This window comes from Physella acuta, unplaced genomic scaffold, assembly GCF_028476545.2.
Source record: "Physella acuta isolate Inbredline_101_S28 unplaced genomic scaffold, ASM2847654v3 ptg000637l, whole genome shotgun sequence".
NCBI classification, from domain to species: domain Eukaryota; kingdom Metazoa; phylum Mollusca; class Gastropoda; family Physidae; genus Physella; species Physella acuta.
The window spans coordinates 195,628-218,640 of NW_026732156.1; the positions used below are offsets into that span (position 1 = coordinate 195,628).

At 33.8% G+C, this 23,013-nt stretch overlaps 1 protein-coding gene across 7 annotated transcripts in view; it reads left to right on the forward strand.

Annotated features, from left to right (window-relative positions):
* Positions 1-858: 858 nt before the first annotated feature.
* Positions 859-23,013, forward strand: part of LOC131948303 (pumilio homolog 2) — a 29,177-nt gene continuing 7,022 nt past the window's right edge. The window contains exons 1-20 of one of the 7 annotated variants that reach the window (XM_059309869.1): positions 859-950; positions 1,153-1,399; positions 11,152-11,232; positions 11,787-11,987; positions 12,359-12,519; positions 12,650-12,899; positions 12,982-13,063; positions 13,966-14,049; positions 17,243-17,452; positions 17,576-17,710; positions 17,795-17,908; positions 18,054-18,203; positions 18,284-18,466; positions 20,110-20,248; positions 20,359-20,493; positions 20,601-20,859; positions 20,947-21,084; positions 21,258-21,505; positions 22,528-22,617; positions 22,760-22,974. In XM_059309869.1, the coding sequence (XP_059165852.1) occupies positions 1,184-1,399; positions 11,152-11,232; positions 11,787-11,987; positions 12,359-12,519; positions 12,650-12,899; positions 12,982-13,063; positions 13,966-14,049; positions 17,243-17,452; positions 17,576-17,710; positions 17,795-17,908; positions 18,054-18,203; positions 18,284-18,466; positions 20,110-20,248; positions 20,359-20,493; positions 20,601-20,859; positions 20,947-21,084; positions 21,258-21,505; positions 22,528-22,617; positions 22,760-22,974 (3,091 nt within the window). In that variant the 5' untranslated portion in view covers positions 859-950; positions 1,153-1,183. Of the gene's footprint in view, positions 951-1,152; positions 1,400-11,151; positions 11,233-11,786; positions 11,988-12,358; positions 12,520-12,649; positions 12,900-12,981; positions 13,064-13,965; positions 14,050-15,477; positions 16,956-17,242; positions 17,453-17,575; positions 17,711-17,794; positions 17,909-18,053; positions 18,204-18,283; positions 18,467-20,109; positions 20,249-20,358; positions 20,494-20,600; positions 20,860-20,946; positions 21,085-21,257; positions 21,506-22,527; positions 22,618-22,759; positions 22,975-23,013 lie in introns of those variants that run through there. The other 6 variants (XM_059309870.1, XM_059309872.1, XM_059309873.1 and 3 more) reach the window with 6 other exon arrangements.

Here is a 23,013-nt window from a genome sequence, read left to right on the forward strand (position 1 = left end):
GAAAGTCTACAGCCCCCTACCCCCCCCCCCCCCAACGAAACGGAATTTATATAGAAAATATATACTCGTAACAGTGTTCGTTTGCCCCTCCCCCGGAAACTTTAGTCCGCCCCCCCCCCCCCCGAAACTTTCAAGTGCCCCCCCCCCCCCCTCCCCGGAGAAAAAAATCTATAAGAAACACTGTGTGTGTATGTGTGGGGAGGGGGATACATTTTAGTGACGATGTGTTACGATTGGGAAGGGTTATATCAGAAAGTGCAATGTGCCCTCACACATTTGCATTTAAAAAGTAAAACTTTAAAATGAATTTCTACTAGATCTATTAGATCTAATGCACACGTTAAAAAAAAAGTTTAAAAAGTTATAAACATTGATCAGTTGTCGTCCTACAGGCCTAGAATCACAGTAGAAAAAAAAATTGCGGATTTTAAAATCTCAACAGCAAAAATTGCAATGGGGATGGTGAGATTTGAAGTCATTTTAAAAAGATAGGTTGACTTCTGTTTACAAATGCGCGAAGAGCTGAAAGGAGAAATGGGGGCAAAATAGTAAAAAAATCGTGGTCAATTTAATACTTTTGATAAACCTACATGTCATTAGCCTACATTAATTAGTTTTTTTTCGTCTGATTCATTAGCTACAAAAGACCAATTTATTTAATCATCTTTTTTACGCATTGTCCCAATCAAAGAAAAGCTATAGATTAGTATAATTCATGTGCGAATTTTTAAAAATTGTAAATAATACTTATTTCACAATCTATTCTTCTACCGGTTAAAACAAATATACGTTTGATTAGTAGGTCTATCTAGGCCTAACTAGCGCTAGACTATTTTAGGACAAGTGAATCATGACGTCAACATTATATTTCCCCCCATAATGCACAGCGAAGAAAAATGGCCAACGCATGAACAAATTCCTGTGAGCCAAAACTATCGTACGCAATCGAGGTTAGAATCATATTATTTATATGTAAAATATTAATCTCTAGCTTCCTTTATTGTTAAATATACATATTAGAAATGTATTTTACGTTATTTTATGTCATAAATATGAAAATATTATCCCCTCGATGACAAAGAAATCCACGTTCATTCTGTTTACTGAAAAAAGTAACTAAAAAATATTTTAGTTTGTTTGTCTTTGTCTTAGTTCACAGGGCATGCAATAGGATAACACTTAGATGCCGGTACCAAGCATGAATCCATCTTCTTGGGAGGGCAGCCAGGCAATGCTGAACCAGCGGGATATGACAGGGATGAGGCAAAACCAAGGCACTCGGTCACAAGATGATGCAAATGTTGGATATTTATATCAGAGAAGTCACAGTGATGTTCCAATGGGTGGGGGATTCCACCACAAACGTTGGGCTGTTGGGGATGACAGTATTTTAGAACAGGTAGGAATTTAACATTATCTAGATTCTAGATCTTGTGGAAAATAATCTGTGTGCAGTGAAAATGGTTAAGATGTCATAATCTGCTGTAGAACACATCAAAGCTGCATAACTCAAACATCTCCTGGTGTGGTGGCTGGTTAGGTTAAAAAATTCGAAGTTACTACTCGGAAAAAGATTTTTTGCCCCAGTGTCTCCATTTGGTCGTCAAAAGATAGTTCTGCGCATGCGAAGTGACCTTAATAGCTGGGTTAGGGTTCTGCGGTTTGTTTGTAAACACACGCATGCGCAGTACCATAGAAAACATCGCAACGAAGGAAAGTCGTAGTTTCTCTCCATTGCGCATGCGTATCTTTTTCCGTCTAGAATCAGCCTAATAAATAGTAGTTTTTCTCACTAAATCTAGAATTTACGCAATTATCAATTTAAACATGACCACTGAATAATAGACATCCATATTTAATCCATTAGGCACTAACTTTGGAGTTTTTAGTTCTTTTTAAACTAAATTACTTAATTTAATATTTATTGTCAATCACTGCCATGTCCAACACATCTCTCCATGACAACTCTTCTAACCCCTGAAGGTAAAGAAAACCACAAATCAGGTTAGACTTTTTAAGTGGCCATGCACAAGAGTTCCTCACTAGTGATCTCCAAATAGTGGTCATGTGGTTTTTTTTTTCAAAAAAAATTTGGTTGTCATTTTTGCGGCTGGTCTTATAAAAAACGGTTGACGATATTTGATTTATTTTTTCATAGACTGATAAAACTAATAATGCTTTACTATGGAAATCAATTTTGTAATATGGAAATCGATATTTAAAAAGTTCTAGTATTTTTGATGAAACCAACTTTTAAATTTAGCCTTCATTCTCCAACGCAAATTTTAAAATGCTTTTCTGGCATATATAGCCCTGCCACCTATAGCTTGTTGTTATAACGTGAAAGTCCCGCCATTTTGCGCGTGGTAAACATTTTAAAAACTAATTAGTAGAAGGTCTCTGGAATTTGGCCGAAAAATCGTCGGTAGACAAGCGTCCGGTCCGGACGCCATATTGTTGTTAGCAACGGACCACGCCTCCAAGTTAGCAAGAAATACTAATAAATAGTATGTGATCAGGAGTTGTCAACTACTACTGGAGACAACAAAAGACTTTAAAAATTTCAAGTGTTAGCTTTCTAGCAAATTTGTAAGATGGGATATGCCTATCTTTTTGGGTCAGTAGTGATGGCTGTGCATTTTAATTGCAGGTGCTTTATCTGTCAGTCGACCAATCTAAAAATAGATATCCAGAATTTCCTCATAAAAAAATTGAACAGGTCTTTCTTAATAATGTAATGACACTGTAATGCTTATTTCATTTTAGCAATATTGAGTACTGACAGTGTTAACGTTACTTCTACTCTGCCCACACAAAAGTTATGCGATAATCTTGCCTTAAAAATTTTAAATCAAGGAATTTTCTAATTTCACCCACTCAACTGCAAAGCATATCCATTATAAGTAATATTGCTCACTACCCTGGAGATGTGGCTGGTTGCTAACAATATGGAGTACAGACCGGATGCATGACTTCTGACGATTTTTTTTATCTTAGTTCCAGAGACCTTCTTAGAATTACTTCAAAAATGTTTACCACGAGCAAAATGGCGGGTTTTCATGTTATAAAAACATGCTATAGGTGGCAGGGCTAAATATGCCAGAAAAGCATTTTTTATTTGCTTTTGAGAATGAAGGCTAAATTTACAAGTTGGTGTCGTTAAAAATAATAGAACTTTTTAAATATCAACCCAGGGAGTACAAAAATGAATTGGGAGTCTGTAGAACTATTAGGTTTATCAGTCTGTGAAAATAAACATTTTTATTAAACACAGCATTTGAATGACAACCAAATTTATTTTTTTAAACCACGTGACAACTATTTGGTGATCACTAGTGACGAACGCTGGTGCATAGCCAATTAAAAAGTCGAACCGGATTTGTGGTTTGCCTTTGCTTCAAACGTTAGAGTGATATAACAAGTGTTGTCATGAGAGGTGTGTCGTGCATGGCAGTGAGTGCAAATAAATATTAAATTAAGTATTTTAGTTTCAAACAAACTAAAAACTTCAAAATTAGTGCCTAATGGATTAAATATGGATGTCTATCATTCAGTGGTCATGTTTAAATTGAAAATTGAGTAACTTTTTGATTTAGTAAGAAAATATAAGTAATTAAAACACCAGTTTACATGCCCGAACTACTTAACTCTTTAAGACCATTTAATTTAATTAGTTGTTTTTTAGAATCCAAGCTTTAAATCGTAAATCTAGGTCATTATATCACTAGTGGCCATTTTTCGTTGTATTTACCTGTAGTTTTCTCGTTCGGTTGATTTTTGTATCTTATAGAATAAAAAAAACTAACAACTGAATTTTTTTAAAACACTGTGGAATGCCTTTCAGCTGCTGTGTCTAAAGATTTATGTCACCGCATTATAAAATTAACCACAATTAAAGTATTTAAGCTAAGACTAATCCGATCCATGATTTTTGTAGAAAAATGTACGTACTTTCGGTTTTTATGATAAAGAACTCAAGAAAAGTAATTCTTATTTTAATTTTTCCTGACAAGCATATTTTTTGCCCGAAAAAGTAAATTCTTTATTTTTCTACTTCAAAACTTTCTTCAAGTATTAAATACTTACTTAAAAATTTATATTAGTGTTAAGGACATTCAATTATGATTAATTTATATTTGTAATGTGTGGGTTTTAAATCAGCGGGTAAAAAGATTGAGTCGTCTAGCAGCAGGGGCTCTGAAAAAAATTGAAGGATAAAAATAATTCTGGTAAAACATGAAAATATTTACGGACTTAAGGAGTTAAGGGGGGACAGTCATGAAATGTATTGAAATACCATTTTTTGCACAATTTAACTATTTTACAGAAAATAACTCATTTATGGCATTAGTATATATGTTTAATACACTTTGGTGTACAAAATTTTTCATGGTAATCGTTAGCCGATTAAATTTGGCGGGAAAAATGTACATTTTTTACATACAATTTTTAAAAAACTTTTCCTCAGTAACTATCTATAATTTCAAGTCCAACTTTTGGATTTAGATAGTCCACATGCATGTGAGAAAATCCATAGAAGAAAATTTACATATTTGCAGAAACTTTTTTAATTATGAATTTTCTACTAATGACTAATTAATTTTAACCTATAAGGTTTGCAAAAAATTTTGTATAAAAAAAAAGTATTGAAGATAGCTCCATTATTCTTCTGCTTGTTTTTTCAACAGTGTGTTATGTAGCTTCAGCAGAAATTTCATGTAAATTGAACAAGTAGTTTTTGAGGAAAATGTTTTTCAGTGTTCAAAAATGTAAAAAAATACGTTATTGAGAAAACGCTAAAAACGTAACAAAAATGGAAAAAAAAAGCTTTTTTCATTGAAAATACAATGTAAAGAGCTATTTCAAAAGCTTTATCAACATGTTTATGATGATAATTTCATCATTAGTAGTAAATTAAGTAAAAACTGATTTTGTAAAAAGGGTTTGAAAAAGACTACATATATTGATGGAAATAAAAAAAATTAAATTAAAAAAAAAAAAAAAAGTTTTTACACTAATAAAACTAACTTAGCTTAAAACAAATAACAATTTAGAAGGCTCCAGAACTGTATGAAGGCCCTCCCTCCAGCTTCTCAAACTCCTGTTGGGCTTTTGAGCTGGCGAGATCATTCTGGACCTTCTCCTTTTGACTTCAGCTGACGCCTTTCATTCAGCACTGTCAATCCTCCTCTTGTCATGCCTTGCTGCTTTGACTTGAGAAGAAGTGGCATAGGAACAGCCAATGGCATCCATAAAAGCAGCCAGATGTTTACTGCCACCATTAAACTCACTGACTGATCTCAACGCCATAAGATTTGCGCACCAGGTCAATAGCTGTGTCAAGACTGGCGTTGGAGAAATTTTTTGAAGAAATTGATATTTTGTTCAGGATATTGCAGTATGATGACTCTGTCATTCCTTCAATGGCCATGGCATTGCAAAACTTATCCATAGCAGCATAGCCTAATCCTATGTTGAGGAAAGCAGCGACAAATTTCTTGTTGATATCATAACACCTGTCGCTGCTACTCATATTGGAGCTTGATCCTGCTGCTATGGAGTTGCACACTGCAGCTGACTTGCAGTTGATGTGCTAGACCCTTGCGTCCAGTCAAAATAAGTTGCAAGGGCCCTTGACATGTACTGCACTGAGCTGCCGAAAAGAGGGCGTTTACTTCAGCCAGGTCTACAATGACCAGCCCTCCTACTGTAGTAGCTTGAGGTGCTTCACATTGAGAAAACATGCTAAGTTTTCTCTTGGAGGCACTGACCACTGTGGGGATGGTTGTATATCCAGTAGTAGGAGTAGTGGCAGCAGTGGGTGTAGTGGCAGCAGTGGATGCAGTGGCAGCAGTTGATGCAGTGGCAGCAGTGGGTGAAGTGGCAGCAGATGATGCAGTGGCAGCAGTTGATGCAGTGACAGCAGTGGGTGAAGTGGCAGCAGTGGGTGAAGTGGCAGCAGTGGATGCAGTGGCAGCAGATGATGCAGTGGCAGCAGTTGATGCAGTGGCAGCTTTGGGTGAAGTGGCAGCAGTGGGTGAAGTGGCAGCAGTGGATGCAGTGGCAGCAGATGATGCAGTGGCAGCAGTTGATGCAGTGGCAGCTTTGGGTGAAGTGGCAGCAGTGGGTGAAGTGGCAGCAGTGGATGCAGTGGCAGCAGATGATGCAGTGGCAGCAGTTGATGCAGTGGCAGCAGATGATGCAGTGGCAGCAGTGGGTGAAGTGGCAGCAATTGATGCAGTGGCAGCAGTGGGTGAAGTGGCAGCAGTGGGTGAAGTGGCAGCAATTGATGCAGTGGCAGCAGTTGATGTAGTGGCAGCAGTAGTTGTGCTTGAACCAGCAGCCTCTGGATCTGCAGTAGATCCTGCAAGAGCTGATTTTTGCTGCTTGGTAGCACAAGCCTTAGCCAATGTACTTCAATGTAGCCTTCTGCTTTCTGGAAGCCTGTCCCTTTTTTGCATACAACTTTTGTGCAGGCATTGTAGATCTGTAAAACAAGTCATAATAATGTATAAGCTGTTTTAAAAAAATAATCACAACGTACTAAAAGGTATGCACATTATCTGCATACATTGATTACATTCAGCCTTTGATACTGATTACTGATAGCTAGGCTAAGAGCCTAAGACTAAGATCTAGTTTACGTAATAAAGTTACTAGATCTACATCAAAATCTACGTAAAATCTGGCATCTAAGATAAAACTATAGTTTATACTTTGATAAAGGAATAGAAATAATTGAAAAATTCATAATTTACCTTCAAATAAATTCCAGAAACGAAAAATAATTCAAAAAGTAGAAAGTGAAAGTTGGTGCAAATATATCTACAGCTCGGCTAAAAATAGCATCTCCTAGGACACCGCCGAAACTTCCTGACAAAAGTTAGCAAAATTGAGTTTGGCGCACGGGATTTTTAGACAGAAGCGTCATGTGACATCTATTGACCAATAGATACATGACTCTTCCCATTTTGAAGCACACTTTCATTGCGTGTTTTGAAATACTATATTTAGAACTAGGTCAATGTTCTTAGGCTAGCTAGACTGACCTCGAAATTCCGCGCATTTTGATATATGGTAAGCTAGGCTTACTACGGTGTGTAGATCTCGCTACACATCGTTGTGATGGGCGTATATCGGGGTGAAATACATTTTTTTACACACACATACCCACTTCAAATGCAAAAACAAGTGTAAAAACTATATTTTATTGTAAATTTGATAAGTATATTATGTTTATAAGTGGTTAAAGTAATAGAAAAAAAAAAAAAAAAAAAAATGAATTTTCCGAGGTCGACCATGATTTTTCAAGCTTAGTTCATCGATGCGCCCCCTTAAGGGACTGAAATAGTTTTAAAAACCCCATAACTTATTTAATGGCCAATGGCATTCCAGGAAAATGGGAATGTTTACACATGACCATCCCATCCAGTAGTATTTAAGCAATGCCTGCTTTTTCAGTGTTATGGTTTCTGGTCCTCATTTAATCTCAATGTATAGGCTACAATGAATTAATTTTTACATGACATTGTAACATTTGTAGGCCTAAATTTAGATAATAAATGCCAAAAATCAAAATCGTTTTTACTCTGTACAAAGTTATGGTTTGCCATCAGCATTATGTAAATAAAAAAAGCACAGATAAACTTCGTATTTTAGCCAGAAGCTATCAGTATAGCAGTTGCTTTCCACTCCGCCATGCCCAATGTGTTTGACTATGATTATTTGTTTTTAATAGTAAGATTCTAGCAGTAAACGACAGAAAGTTAAAGTTGAAAATATCACTTGATTCTAAACCTACATAATTTACTAAAACAACCTATCTGTTTTGAAATAGTGAACATAAGTATTTGTATTTATTAATGTTCTGGAGTAATGAATAGTATAAATACCTATTTTAGATTGGGCTGGTCCTAAGTGGAAGGTACAAAGATTTAGATTAACACTTGTATGCTTGTATTGGTATGTCGAGGGGGTTTTACTAGCTTTCAATTATGCCACAGTGGAATATTCTTTGTTAGATGGCACAGCCAAAACAACCTAAACCCTCAACAGCTTGTGTTGAATCTCATTTTTAAGTAGTGCTTAATTAAAGCAGATTAGCTGACTTTGTTCATTACACAATAATTGCACATTATAAACACCTTTATGAGAGTATCTTATTGAGACAATTTGACCCATTACTGGTCGAGTAAGAATCAAAACATTTAATAATTCTTAGTTCATATCATGAATTTTAAAAATAGTGATCTCCCCTAAATATTGAATGTTAAAATAATACTACAGGAGATGTCAACTCCTGATATAAACATCATTTTTAGTCACTTTTTAATAACTTAAAAATTTGACAGAAGGCAGAGTATTAGATCTTTTACTTGTATGTGAAAATGAATCCATGTATCTGAAAAAGTACGCATGGTATAGGCTTTTGAAAAACCAAAAGTAGAAAAAGGGCCTCTTCCGGTTACCGACATTGATGAAAAAATGATACAGAACTACATGAATTATATGAAATTTCATTAACCTAACTGTAACGGTATTCAGTTATCATGTTCACAGACAAAAATCCACACACACACTGACAGAATTGTAAAACTATGTTTTTATGACTCGGGGCAGTGTAAAATAGAGATTTGCCAAAATTGCACAATTACAAATTCTTCTATACTAGGTTTACTAGAAAGTTAAAAAAAACGATTTATTACAGTTCCAAAAGTTTGGGTCTTAAATTAAGTATTTTGTTAACTTATAATTTACTTTGCAATGCAATAGGTAACATTTAAATTTTTTTTGAAGTATCCTGATAAATTATATCATTTATAATACAATGAACAAATACAGAAATGTTATGGGGATTTGTAATCTTTAATTATACATAAAATATAATTTGGAGCCAATACGATCAATCCACTTGCATACCAAAACTTGTTAGCCTACTATTGGTACCAGTCATAGCAAGTAAAAAGTGAAGGGGAATGGAAGGGGGATACCTTTTTTAAAAAAAATGTTTGTTTATAGACTACATACAGGCTATAAATGATTGTATACTCAAACTACATATGCTCATATCTACTGTACACTGTATAATGTAGAGCTTTTTACCTTTTTTGAATGATTAATATTGCTATAGTAAAGTAGCATCTGTGCATCTCTTATTGTTAGGGCTGTGTGAGTTTCACTTGTCTGTCTGCTACTTTACTTACTCACATTGTCAATGGTTGGATGTGTCTTTTGGTACTAATGAAAAATATTCCATAGTAATTTGCTAGGGAAACACCAGATGTTTTTTAGGGAAATATACTAAGCAAACAGGTAAACGTTATTAAATAAATATATTGAATTTGATATTTTTGATCTGTTGGACATGTCTTGAGTTTCAAAATTTATGATGGGGCTATAGATGCTATGACAGTTTTATAACAAGATGTACACCAATCTCATACTTTGTTACACTGTCAATGCTTGTTTCTTAACTCACAAACTGTCAAGAGCAACAGTTCTGTGGCTTCAGGCCATTTTAAGTTTCGTATGTTGTCAAAATTGTGTATTGAATGAAATCATAGACCCTTACATGTGTACATTTTCTGAAAGTATATTGGACAAGGAATCTTTTGATATACAAATAATTTGTATTTAATTTGTGTATGTTGATAGTGACCTTGACATTTCCAGGAAGAGTAAGATTTGACTACCCAACTTCTGTATTCAACCCACCTTAAAACCCCAAAAAAATTTCCAAACCTCATAGAAACTACATTTTAGATACTAGAAGTCATTAGCTTTTAGATAATACATAGTTATATAAACTACTGTTGGAAAGTGATTTTGTATGAATTATTTCATTCATGACTTGCACATTGCGCTCACACAAAGAATTCCAGTAAAGAAGGCATGCATTTAGAATTTTTCAGTATTAAATCTAGTTATTTACTAAAATATTTTAATACTGAAACAAAGACCACAAACATGAATGTCTAGTCATCTCTTTATTTTCTCACTGTAATTAATGATATAAAGAAGTTCTAAGGTTATTTTCTAATCAAGATCGACAATCTGCAGTTTTAGACAGACATATTTAAAGTAAAAATACTGAGAAAATATTCACTCCCTTTTTTAAACAAAAATCAAACCTCATGTACAAACAGAAAGCAATCCAATAATGGAAACAGGAAGGAAATTCATTTTTTAATTGTTACTTCCCCTAACCAACATATATTTATTCATTCTCATTTTAACCGCAATTTTAATAACGGTCGATTTGGTTGGCCGTAACACCACAGAAAGGGGAATAGCAGCCGATCATCTGCCGTTATGACAGTTTGTGAGTGAGTTGTACAGTGCTCTGGACATTATATACTATTCCTGTGGCATAGTTTTTTCTCAAGGAACAGATGCCTTGGTGATCTGTTTTATACATTAACAAACACATTCTTCTGCTGGTAATTGCTAGCCACTATTTCACACAATTTTTTCAGTTTTTACATGGTGGGAGATTTTTTAAATTTCATGATTCATTTATTTAAACAAAAGACTTTAGGCTATAAAGTAGCTGCTCTTTGTCATCATCATCTGCACAGGACACTCAAGGCGTTCACATGAATCTCTTTCCACTTTTGTCGCTCCTGATGACTTTCTTTGCTGTTCCCTATGATAGACTGTTTTTTTTCTGTGCACCTAACGTCTCCCATGATCGTTGCTGTTTTTATTTTTCTTGAGGCAATCCAGTTCAGCGACATCCTCTTCCCTGTATAAAGAAGTAAAATCTCAAGTTTACAAATAAGTCTCATTGATCTCATTATCATGCTTAATTAATTTTACATCCAAATAAATGTCTCGGGCAGCATGGCTAGGCCTTTAGGCCTAACCATGCCAAGTTGTTAAATAGCCTACAAATTAGCACTTCGAACAGAAAATATCGCTTTTCATAAATTAAAAGTTACAATAGGTTTGACTTCTATTTCTAAATAAAGTTTTGGCTGCTGTGACTGTATTTATAAGTAGCATCCTGTCAAATGGAAATATAGGTACTTCAGGTTAATTAAATAAACTTTGTCAACATTTCATGCCATTTTTCATAGTTCTTTAAATTTAAGAATAAAACTTACCTACTTTAGTCTTTCTATAATAATTTCTTTGATTAAAAAATTTCAGAATAGACAAATGACCAGTGTCCAGGAACTGGAAAGACAGTTTCAGGGACTGGCAATGCCTCAGGGTCCTGTCAGACATGAGGTTTGTAAAAATGTAGACTTGATCAGTTGCTACTTATCTACATTGAAAAGAATAATTTCAAAACATTTATAGACCCTTGTATGTAGTGTTTAACTTGATTAAAAATGGGTAACTTTTGAATTTCACAGCTGTTAAAAAATGCTCAGTAGAAAATTTTTGCCAGAGAAGCTGTTCATAGTTTTATAGAGGAATAATCTGTATTTGTGAACTTTGCACTATAAAGAACACTTACATTTACAATGTTTTAGTTGTTAGACCACTACATTATCTTTTCAAAAATTGCAGAACAACCTTTGTGTTGTTTATCTCACTCAGCTGTTTAAATAGGTTTCGAAGTATTTATGTCATTGGTAGTTATAAGAATATGGAAAATTAGATGTTTGTAACAGTTTGCTTACCTTTGAAATTAAATTGAGTTTTATTCATTGTAAACCTTTTATAAAATTCTCATTTAAATAAAACTGTTCATTCTTAATGGTATTAATCTGAATGAAATTTAACCGTTCTCAATCAGTGAACACTTTTAATTTAGAAAATTTGAAATTTTTCTTTAGTCTAAAAAATTTTGGGACGATGACCTACATAAAGCTGGAGACGGGCAGCATAAGATGTTTCAACATGGTTGGACTACACGAGATGACACTTGGACTTTCACAGAGTCTTCAAACCAAGTTGGTGTAAATATGGTGGAGTATGTGCTTGGTGGATCTCCAAACAAATTGGAGGCTGGAGCTCTAAGCAGAATTAAACCATTTGTAAGTTTTTGTATTCTTATCTCAACATTATTAAAATAATTAATGTACAAAGCAGTTTATACAGTCTGGTCACATTTTATTATAGGCTTGGATTTTTACCAGTTATACAAAGCATGCTTGATTTAAAAAAAGATGTATTGTTTGAATGATTGTCTTTTTATATTAGTACATTGTATTAACAAATGCCAGAAGAAAAAGTTTTTATCGTGAACCAATTGCAATACTTCAGTTAATATGTTAGCAATTAGATTTGAAGTTTTATTTTCATGAATAGTTTTAAACTGTACCAGTGTGCATTTGTTTTTATTATTAACAATAGCTAGAAGCATGTATTTGGTATGTATTAATCAATAATATCTGTTGCAAAAAAGACGCAGTATGCTCACCATCAGGTTCCACAACAAGACAATATTGGTGAAGATAAAAAAAGTAAAACGCCATCACCATTCGAGGATGGTCAAGGGGATGATGGGAAGGATGGCATGCAAGCGAATGGCATGATGTCCAATGGGTTGGATGATGGTGGTTACAGGTGAGATATTTTACAATTATTTGAGTAGTTTCAGATCAGAGATATTTTTATATTAGACGAGTATCATCACAATGGTACTTTAATTACTTCTTGTTTTAAGCCAACTTTGAACCAAAATAATACTTATCAGGGGAAGTCGCCAGACATCTCCAGCGGATGATGAAAGACAGGGGATGAACATGGATCCCCAAAAGCTTCACCTTCGCGACGGAGGAGATTTTCTAGATAATGGCCAGCCTCCAGTTGGTTTTGGTCTAGATCAACATCACCATCAGTTTGAACAGGTTGGAATTGACCACCTTTCATATGGTGGTGATTTCAGCAGTCAGCTAATGCCAAATATGGATAGTCCCAACAATTACAGTATGGATTACAGTCAGGTATTTTTGCCTTCTTTATTTTAAAGATTTTAATTTAATATTCAATTATTCAGTATGTTCATACTATTAACATTTCCACCAGCAGCTATTGCAGAGACAGCAACAACCCATAGCTATGCTTGCACCTCAACAACCATATGGGCTTCCAGGCCAGCAACCAATAGGTATGAAATTCTTGAAATGTGGCCTTCCCTCTACCCTTAATTTTTTTGTTTTTTAATTGGGCTCCCTCCCTCCTTGCTTTTTGTATTTTATATACTTGTATACATTTTTACACTTTGATTTCAGCTTTTAAGAAATGTGGTTCCATTTTTATTTGTAGTCGAATTGTTATATCATTAGGATTAGATTGATTTAATGTATGTATTTATGTATGTGTATATATATATATGTATATATGTATATATATATGTATATATATATATTGCTAGGTGATTTAAGTGTCTTGACAGTTGGTTAAAGTAAAAGTTACTAAAGTTCAGTGTTCCTGGTTGAAATTTAAATAATTTGGTAAACTAGTTTAGTTTGTGAAATCGTTGAAAAATATCCCCATCTAATGTGTTTTGGTTTATTCCTCACAAGTGGCTTCCTTAGTACAAAACTGCACCAGCTATTGATGTATGATAAAAGCTGTTGTTTGTCAGATTTCTATTTGTATTTAAATAAAAACAGTAAAACTGATAAGTTAAAATTCACCACAATTAACTTTTCTTAAATAATTAGAATGTTGATAAATGTACTCATTTTCTTAAAGCTGGTCAAATTTTTTGAATCTTCACTTAACCAAAAATCCTTAAATTCCAATCCTTTACCCAGACATTAAGTAATACTATGTATTTTCCCAAAATTACTACTTCATATAGAAACTGTAACAAAAAAGGCACAAATTTGTGAAATTTCATTTGTATAATAAGACTGCAGATGTTAATTAACTGCAAGAACTGAAGTATTTATTTTTCAAACTGTATTGGTGGAGTAAAAACAAATTTTCTTTGTTTATATTTTGTTTTATTTGTGCATGGCTTTTAAGTGTGTGCTTGGCTCTCTTATATTGATCTTCCTTCAGGGGTGGCAGGCCCAAATTCTATCACGCAAGGACCATACGTACTAGCCCAGGACCCATACGTGACGGCGGGCGTTCCGTTCGCAGGTCAGCACCCCCACACCTAACCTTTAATCCCACAACTTTTACTAACAACCCTGAAATCTTATCTCACATCTTCCCCTGTAGCAACAATTGCAGTCTTCACTAGAGATCTTGCTCCATCTTGTTTCTTTATCTGTCTTTCTTTACTCTGGTAGGTAGCTTTTCTTTTGAATTTCTAACCTTAAGAAATTTAAAAATAAATTTGAATTAGCATGTTTTTTAACATCTTCATTTAAAAAAATAATTTAAACATGTTTATACTTGTGCATTTTATTTGTGTTAACTATGTAGTTATTCTTAGTTTAATATGTATTTAAAAAGGTTATTTTTAAATTGTAGTTCTACCACTATAGTGGAATCAACTTATACCTTGTGAATTATACTGAAATTAATGAATAAGTATTTAGTAGGTTAAATGATACATTTTTTGGATGTTTTCTATCATTAAACTTAAATATTACAGTAAACCTCCAGTAAGAGTATTAAAACAAAGTAAACATTTCATTATCTAATAAAAATCTAATGCTGTATTATATTGAAATTATTGGTACACTCCCTCTTTTTACTTAACAATTAATAAAAAAAGGGTAGAAATTTTAGCTGAGTTTTGTTCAATTACATTTATGCAATAAACTTAATAATTTAAGCATCTAGAGAATGCATATATCTGCTCTGTAAACAGCATAAATTTTTGTGTCAGGGGACATCTAATGTCGAGACAGTCGTTTTGTTTTGCCAGTTTAAACTCATGTTGCTCCATTATTTAAAGATTATTTTTTTTAAATGTCAGTTAATACACAAGGTATAATATATAGAAAGTTATAATTTTTTAGTTAATTTCCTTATTTAAAAAAAAGTATGCTGAATCATGCATGTAATTTTAATTTCTTTTTAGTGTTACACAGGTTTTTTAATGTGTGCTTTATATGTTTTAAATAATTAATGTATGACATAAGTTATTAATGTTCTTAAAGGTTTTTGAATTACTTAAATATTAAATTAGGATACAAGGATTCAGCAAAAAAATAATCATGAAAACGTAATTGTCTTAAAGCATTTACTTAAATGCACTACTTGAACATAAATTTTATCCTATTACACAAAGCATATACACTTTTGAGTGGAATTTAGATATTTTGTTTGGTTTGGTTAGAGCTGAGATAGTGAATCAGAATGAAAAAAATGGCTTTAATAAGTGTATCTGTAATGCACCAAATTTCAGTCAAGTATATTGGAAAATCAGTACTCAGTGTTTTTTGTTGCTTAAAGTGAGTTGATGGAACACACCTTTCAGTTCACAACAATGTTAACATAAACATTACTCAAGATTAAAAACAGTTCACCTCAACATTAAAATAGGTCAAGGATAGGATAAAGTTAATGTGAACTCAGTGGATGTGTTGTTGATTTTGTGTTTTTTCTCACCTCATGCATTTTTGCAATCTTGGAAATATTTGTGAATTCATAAATTGCATTGTAATTGTTGGACACTTTAAAAATCTATCAAAATTTAAGTGCTGTGATTTCAATAATTTGAAAAACAATTTACATTGTTGGATTTCACAAACTTAAAAACATACTAGCTAGTTGTACGTTAATCACTCAAGGTAAAATAAGGAATCAAAACTTAAGTATGGAAGACAAAGACGCAAGTCTTGTAGCTGAAGATAAATGTGTTGATCTGAGCAATAGCCCTGAAATGAAGCAGGAAAAGCATTGTGTAAACACTGAAAACATGTTTTTGTTGGAGGATGTTCGTGTAGTAGAAATTGCCACTGTAGATAAATTGGATAAAATTGAGACTAGTCTATTAAACCTTAGCGATAGTGAGAATAATAGAATTAGTTCCAAGTCAACAGAGAAACAAAAAATCTCTAAAGAAGATTCAAAAACAATTTTTAGCAAATTTAACACTTTAAAAGATTGTTCATTTTCACAAGAGGTAATTTCAAATGTACAACAAAAAATAAGTGCAAGTTTGCAAGATTTCTATTTGGAGATATCGAACCTACCAAAAGAAAGCAATCTAATGGGATTTGATTTCAAAATGCCTGCTACTGAAGTGGTGACACCTACCAAAGAAGCCAATAGTGGAGACACTGGTGTTGACTCTATATCACCTCCATATTCCCCTACAAAAACAAATCTCTTACTTTCAGAACAGTCATTTAACTTAAGTGAAAAAAACGCTACTGAAGTTGATACTTCTAATGCTGAAGTGTCTATTTCCATTGCCCAAACATTTTGTAAATGTTCTTTTGGAGAAATTAGTAGCAAAGCTACTATGTCGCCTATTACTTTGTTCTCGTCAACAAAAGATCCATTTTACCACATTGGTAGATTTTTAGAAAAGTTAAAAAAGGAGCCAGATGAAAGGCAACAAGAACTCTGGGAGTTTTTAAATAATGTTGTAAAATCTGGGCTACAGTCATTGCCTTCCAATATTGAAAAACAAGAACAAAGTTTATCACAAGCTACTGAGCTGCAAGACAGTATGGCAATTGAAAATGAAACTAAACCTGATGATGAAACAACTGTTGACGTAGCTTGTCCAACTGAGTTTTTGAAGCTTGCTTCTACAGATTTTGCAGTTACAAGTGGTTCTATTCCAGATAAAGATGACAATTTTAACACCAGTACAGATAATTTGAATATGCCAAATCATCTCTCTTCCAATGATTGTGATTCAATGGTGTTGTATGATTCTAGCATTGTAAGGTCTGCCCTCGATTGCAGATCTTTGAGCAGTGCTAATTTGTGTCATATTCAGAATGCAAATAGAGTTGACCAAATGTCTAACTATGATTCAAGTATTGTTAGATCAAAAGTATGTGCTAGTTCACTTGAAGAAATCTCTCCTTTTGACTTTAATAGTGTTCTGCTGAAGTTGTTGACCGAGAGCAAATCTAGTATGTTTTATTCTAAAATGTCTGTTAGTTCTATTAATGCTTTAAAAAATATTGACTAACATACTAACACAATTCTTTTTAACTAAACTTTATTTAAATATCTTGTGTTTAAACTTCTAATATAGAAATACAGAATACAAACTTCATAAAATTTTACTAATTGTTAAAAATTGCTGTTAGTGTTAATATTTTCTTATGTAGAAATTTTGTATTAAAAAGGATATTGACTCTAAAGCCATTTTTAAAAAAAATCAAGTTTAACCTATGAATACAAATGTTACCCTCAGGTCCATCAATGATGCATCAGTACTATCAAATTCCTATGATGTTTCCCACTGCAAACATCCCTAATCTCCTACAAGGGCAGCAGACACCACAGAGTCTTCAACAGCAGCAGCAGCAACAACAGCAGCAGATGCTGCGAGGACAAGCTGGCTCTCCTGCACAAAGTGATGGTTTTGGATCATCTGCAAACCAGATGTCCAATCAGATGCAAAGTAAGCCCTAACTTTGAGGGTTGTCTCTATGGTTAGGCGTTGCCATGATTTATCTTGCCAAAGCATTTAGTTAGTTGAATTTTAAGTTATTTCCCAATTTCTAAAATGCATGAATTTTTCAAGACTCAGGTTATCAGCTTATGACACCTGCTTACATAGACCAAAATGGGCAGATTGTAAACCCCAGATTGTTGGGTCCTCAAGTTAGACTGGTTTCACCTGCACCACTATTAGTCAATCCTGGAGCTCAACAGCAAGGTAGATTTTTTTTCCATGGTAACATTAAATTTTGAGTAAGTGGCCGTAATGTAGGATGCATAAATGATTTCACCTTAATTTTAGGAGGCTCGAATCAACTTGCCACTAACAATCCTTTACGTCTCCTCACTACTCAAGGACAACAGACACCACCCGTTGCAAGTAACACACCTTCAACTGGACAGAACAATGCTTTAGGTATTTAGTAATTTTATCAAAGAATGTGAATTTAAAGACTAATAAATTAGCAACATTTAATTTTCAGCTATCGCTTCAACTAAAAAGTGTTTCTTTTTGACTTAAGTTACAATTTTCTAAAGTATTTTTGTTTTTAAATAAACAGGTTATTCTCCAACAAGTAGTTTGGGATATACTCAGGTGACCACTAGTTTGTTCACTCCTATTTCCACCAATCTGGGACTAACTGCACCACAGCAAAATGGTTTCAGCAATGGACTTGGAGGCATCGGATCAAATCCACCTGGAACTATTGGTATGGTGGTCATATACATTTTGTTTGATGCATTTTTTTCTCTTAAAAGGTCTATATCAAATGCTAACTACTTTTTATAGGCCAGAGAAGGGAATCATTTGACATGAAACGACAGCAGCCAATTGCAGGGCTAACTGGCTACTATGCTCCCCTACCTGGGATGGCCAGCTCACCAGCTGGAAGTATTACCAGCATGATGACAGGAGCTCAGTCAATGACGCCACCACCTTCGTTATCTGGCTCAAACTCTAATCTCACGCTTGGTAATATTTCGTTTAAATTTGTATTTAATTTAGTCTAGGCTTAAGTTATTTACTTAATCAAATGACTGCTTTTTCAACCCAGACATTTATAAAAAAAAAAATTAAAATATCCATATATTAAAAAAATTAAAACAATAAGCATTAAACTGGATTATAGAGTAATAGTTTACAATAAAAGGTCATGTAAACTTTGGAAACTTAAAAAATACAACAAATTTACTATTTAAAAGAATTCGTTTAATTCCAATTAAATAAGCTTGTTACAAGTGAGTACCATACACAGGGCTGCCTACTTGTACGGTTTTGCCCGTAACTTTACGATTTTGACACCCAGGTTACGGAATTACGATTTTGCTGCAAAATTACGGTTTTGATTTCAGTAGAGATCAAAATCGACTTTAGTGTAAAAAAAAAAAATTCTGGTGGTAACTTAACTTTATGTTCCCGGTCTGAGTTTTATATTTTAATTTAGCTAGTTATATATCACTAATATCAGTGTGTTATCCGGTTCTAAGGTTCTCAGCCTCTTCCGTAACAATCCTCCCTCCCCCTTCCCTTCCCGCTCTTGTCATGGCTGGCGGCAGTCGTGTTTATATTGTGAACTATTGACCCCGCGATTATGAGTCGGTGTTGTCCGTAGAGAAAAAAAGGGCGTGGCCTAAATCATTGAAAGTCTCATCGCGCAGTCTGGCGAGACATATTTGCTGAGGCGGTATTACGGCTAAATGCCTAAATAGCGAGCAGACATCGAGGCATTTTGTTTGAGATGTGCGAGAAGACAAGATTTTACTAAACAACGAGATCTAGGCTCACCGAGATCAATTACGGATCATATTTTTAAAATTGTTCTTTTCTTCTAGATATTACATTGATAAAATGTAGATTGAAAAAAAAATATTCAAGAAATATGCTAATTCTAAACATCGTCACCCGTCGGCCGCTTACGTTTTCTTGTTTGCGGGAGAAAAAATCCTGACACACACACAGTCGAGGGGTCACTGAGTTCACATTGGTTTAGATATCCGTAGTGTTGGCCTATAACATACGTCATACTACTCATTGCAAGAACAATTCCTATTTGAAATTTTCCATTGTCGCCTTACATTCTGAATTTAACGGCTTTTTTTTTAAAAACTAATTATTAGTCCATAAAATAAAAAGTAGCACGAGTCACCGACTGTCATCATTACGCTGATGAGCTTTACGATCATATAATATGGGTCTTATTTACATTGTATTTAAAAAATGTGTAAAAATACGGAAAGTTACGGAAAACCTATGCTCTTGTTACGGGGAAAACTTTTTTGGGGTAGGCAGCCCTGCATACATAGTTCAGGCGCATCAGGCAGTACTGAAAAGCCCAAGTTCGAACCCAAAATCAAATAACTACTTTGTAGTTTGTTCTTGGAAGGGCAAAAGCTATGGAAGCTCATCTGAAAAGAACTGCAGGCTGAAATAGGAGTGAACAGCTTATTTTGTGTATAAACGAGTTGAAATATAATACTTGACCGGAAATCCCATACAAGAGCAAAGAAGACAGTAATCAGAACATCCGAAAAATCTAAGATGCATTTAGTTAAAAAAGAAACCTTAAAAATTGTATCTCATTCTTTGAGTAATTTGAAAATTAACACAATTTTCAGGATTAAATATTGGAGGTAGACCTTACTCTGCAGCACCTGGTGCTGAAGCAGCAAAGTTCAGAAACCCTGGACTAGTTTCACCTGCAAATGGTCTCTTTGGGAACACCTTTTTTCAGAACAGAACAATGGCTTCAAGAAGGTGATTACATTTTGTAGATTATAATAAAGTTTAGTCTATATATGCTGGTAGCTAGAATACAAGAACATTGTGAATTCCATTATGAAATTTTTACATTTTTGTCATTTTAGTGCCAGTTTATCAAAGGAGGTTACAGGACGTAGCAGACTGCTAGAAGATTTTCGCAATAATCGTATTCCAAATCTTTCTCTTAAGGATTTGGTTAATCATGTAGTTGAGTTTTCACAAGATCAGCATGGTTCCAGGTAACTATTTCACTCCAGTTGTCTTGAACCGTAGTGTAATTTTTTTTCTGTTCCAGTAGTATGCTTTAAGTTGCAAAGCAAATGGAATTATTTTTCTACATTTTAAGGTTCATCCAACAAAAACTAGAACGTGCTACACCACAAGAAAAAAATATGGTGTTTGGTGAGATTCTTTCAGCTGCATACTCATTGATGACTGATGTTTTTGGTAACTACGTTATCCAAAAATTTTTTGAATTTGGATCACCTGATCAGAAGCAAACTTTAGCACAGAGAGTAAGAGGCCATGTTTTACCACTAGCTCTTCAAATGTATGGCTGTAGAGTAATACAGAAAGCACTGGAGTCCATTCCAGCTGATATGCAGGTTGGTATTAATTTCTGTTATCTTTGTGTTGTCAATTTAAAAAAATGAGCAAAGGAATAGCAAAAACCATACTTGTTTTCTTTTTAGGTTGAGATAGTTAAAGAGCTGGATGGCCATGTTCTGAAATGTGTCAAAGATCAAAATGGAAACCATGTTGTCCAGAAGTGTATAGAATGTGTGGATCCAAAATATCTGCAATTCATTATTGATGCCTTTAAAGGCCAGGTAAGCTAAGAAAATATTAACCAGTGCATGACTAGGTACTCATGAAGCTTTAGCCACAATTTTAATACATGTTGCAATTTTTAAACTTAAAAAGCTTTTAAAAGCTGTCTAGTTCTGAAAACGATAAAAATAACAATTTGGATGTTAATTAACTAAAAAATTTTTCCCACCAGGTGTTTAGTCTTTCTACTCATCCTTATGGGTGTAGAGTTATCCAGAGAATCCTTGAGCATTGTACAGGAGATCAAACGGCACCGGTCCTTGAAGAATTGCATGAGCACACAGAACGCCTTGTTCAAGACCAGTATGGAAATTATGTCATTCAACATGTGCTGGAACATGGCCGAATGGAAGATAAGAGCAAAATTGTTAATACTATCAGAGGGAAAGTGCTTTTGTTGAGTCAGCATAAATTTGCCAGGTAAATGAAATTACATAGTAGAGATGTTTGTACAATCCCTTAATTTTGTATCGGACATCAGAAAATAGAACTAGTCATGATGAGACTGTTGACACCTCTTATGAAAGCTGTGATCAGAGCATTACTTACACTGAACTAGTTCAAATAGTAAATTTACATAAACATGATCTTTGTTGGCTGCAATTCTTCATGAGCTGTCTAGCCTTTGAAGAATGTTAAATTCGTTCAAACAACAAATTGCACACTGCAACAAGTAATTTGACTCGTTAGACTAGATAAAATTATTAAATAAACCACTAGCCAAAAGCCTACATGTGTAAAAAAGATTAGCAAAATTTGTATTTATTGGTCATTTCACTGATAATTTGGTATAGTTTATCAGTTTAAGTTTCTGTATTTAGTAAAAGTAGAAAAATTAAAATTCATTTTTTGCTGTTAAAATTGCAGGTGGGGTAAATGTTCTGCTGTAACTAAATTAGTCTTGGCATTTACTATTAAAAGGATAATGAGGACAACCATTTACATTTAGCATTGCTAGACAATATTTTGGACTACTCTTGTTTGAAGTAGCAACACCTTTGATATTATTGCCCCCAAATATGACGTACCCAGAATATTTCTATTGTTTCTATTATTTTTGTGTGTAAAGAGCCTAAGTATAGTGGTACTTTTTGGGTATTCACCTGCAGTTTAGCTGTTTTTAAATTAAATTTTATGAATTTAAAAAAAGAAAAGGTTTTAAGTTAGATAAGTAAGATATTTAAGTATGCATTTTTTAATATTACTAAGTCTGCTGAAAAAATCAGACATTATATCCTTAATGAATACTGCCTAAAAACATTTTTCAATTTTTAAAAAATTTTGTTAAATCCAGCACTTTTTGTGAACTTGAATGATTGAATTGATACTTTTAAAATGATTTCAACGAAAAAGCTGTTTTATCATTCTTAGTTTGTGGAAGGTTACTGGAATGGGATTTTAGTAGTAAATGATTTAAATGTGTATAATTTCATTATTTTCAGCAATGTTGTAGAGAAATGTGTATCTCACTCATCTAGACAAGAACGAGCAATGTTGATTGAAGAAGTTTGTAACATGAGTGATGGATATGGGTAAGTTCTTTATGTTAAGTTGTATTTTTATTCATGTATGGAAAGAGAACTGTTTTATTCAAGTTTTATGTACTGTTAGAATTTGAGTAGGATTTTGCAGATATTCAGGAGTTTACTTTAGCTATAACCCTTTCATTTTCAGACATCATTCAGCTTTGTATTCAATGATGAAGGACCAGTTTGCTAACTATGTTGTCCAGAAAATGATTGATGTTGCAGAGCCACCACAGCGTAAAGTCTTAATGCATAAAATAAGACCACACATTGCTACACTTAGAAAGTACACTTATGGCAAGCATATTCTGGCAAAACTTGAAAAGTTTTTTATGAAAAATAGTCCAGACATGGCTCCAATCAGTAAGTTACTTTAAACAGTTTGGGATAACTTACTATGAT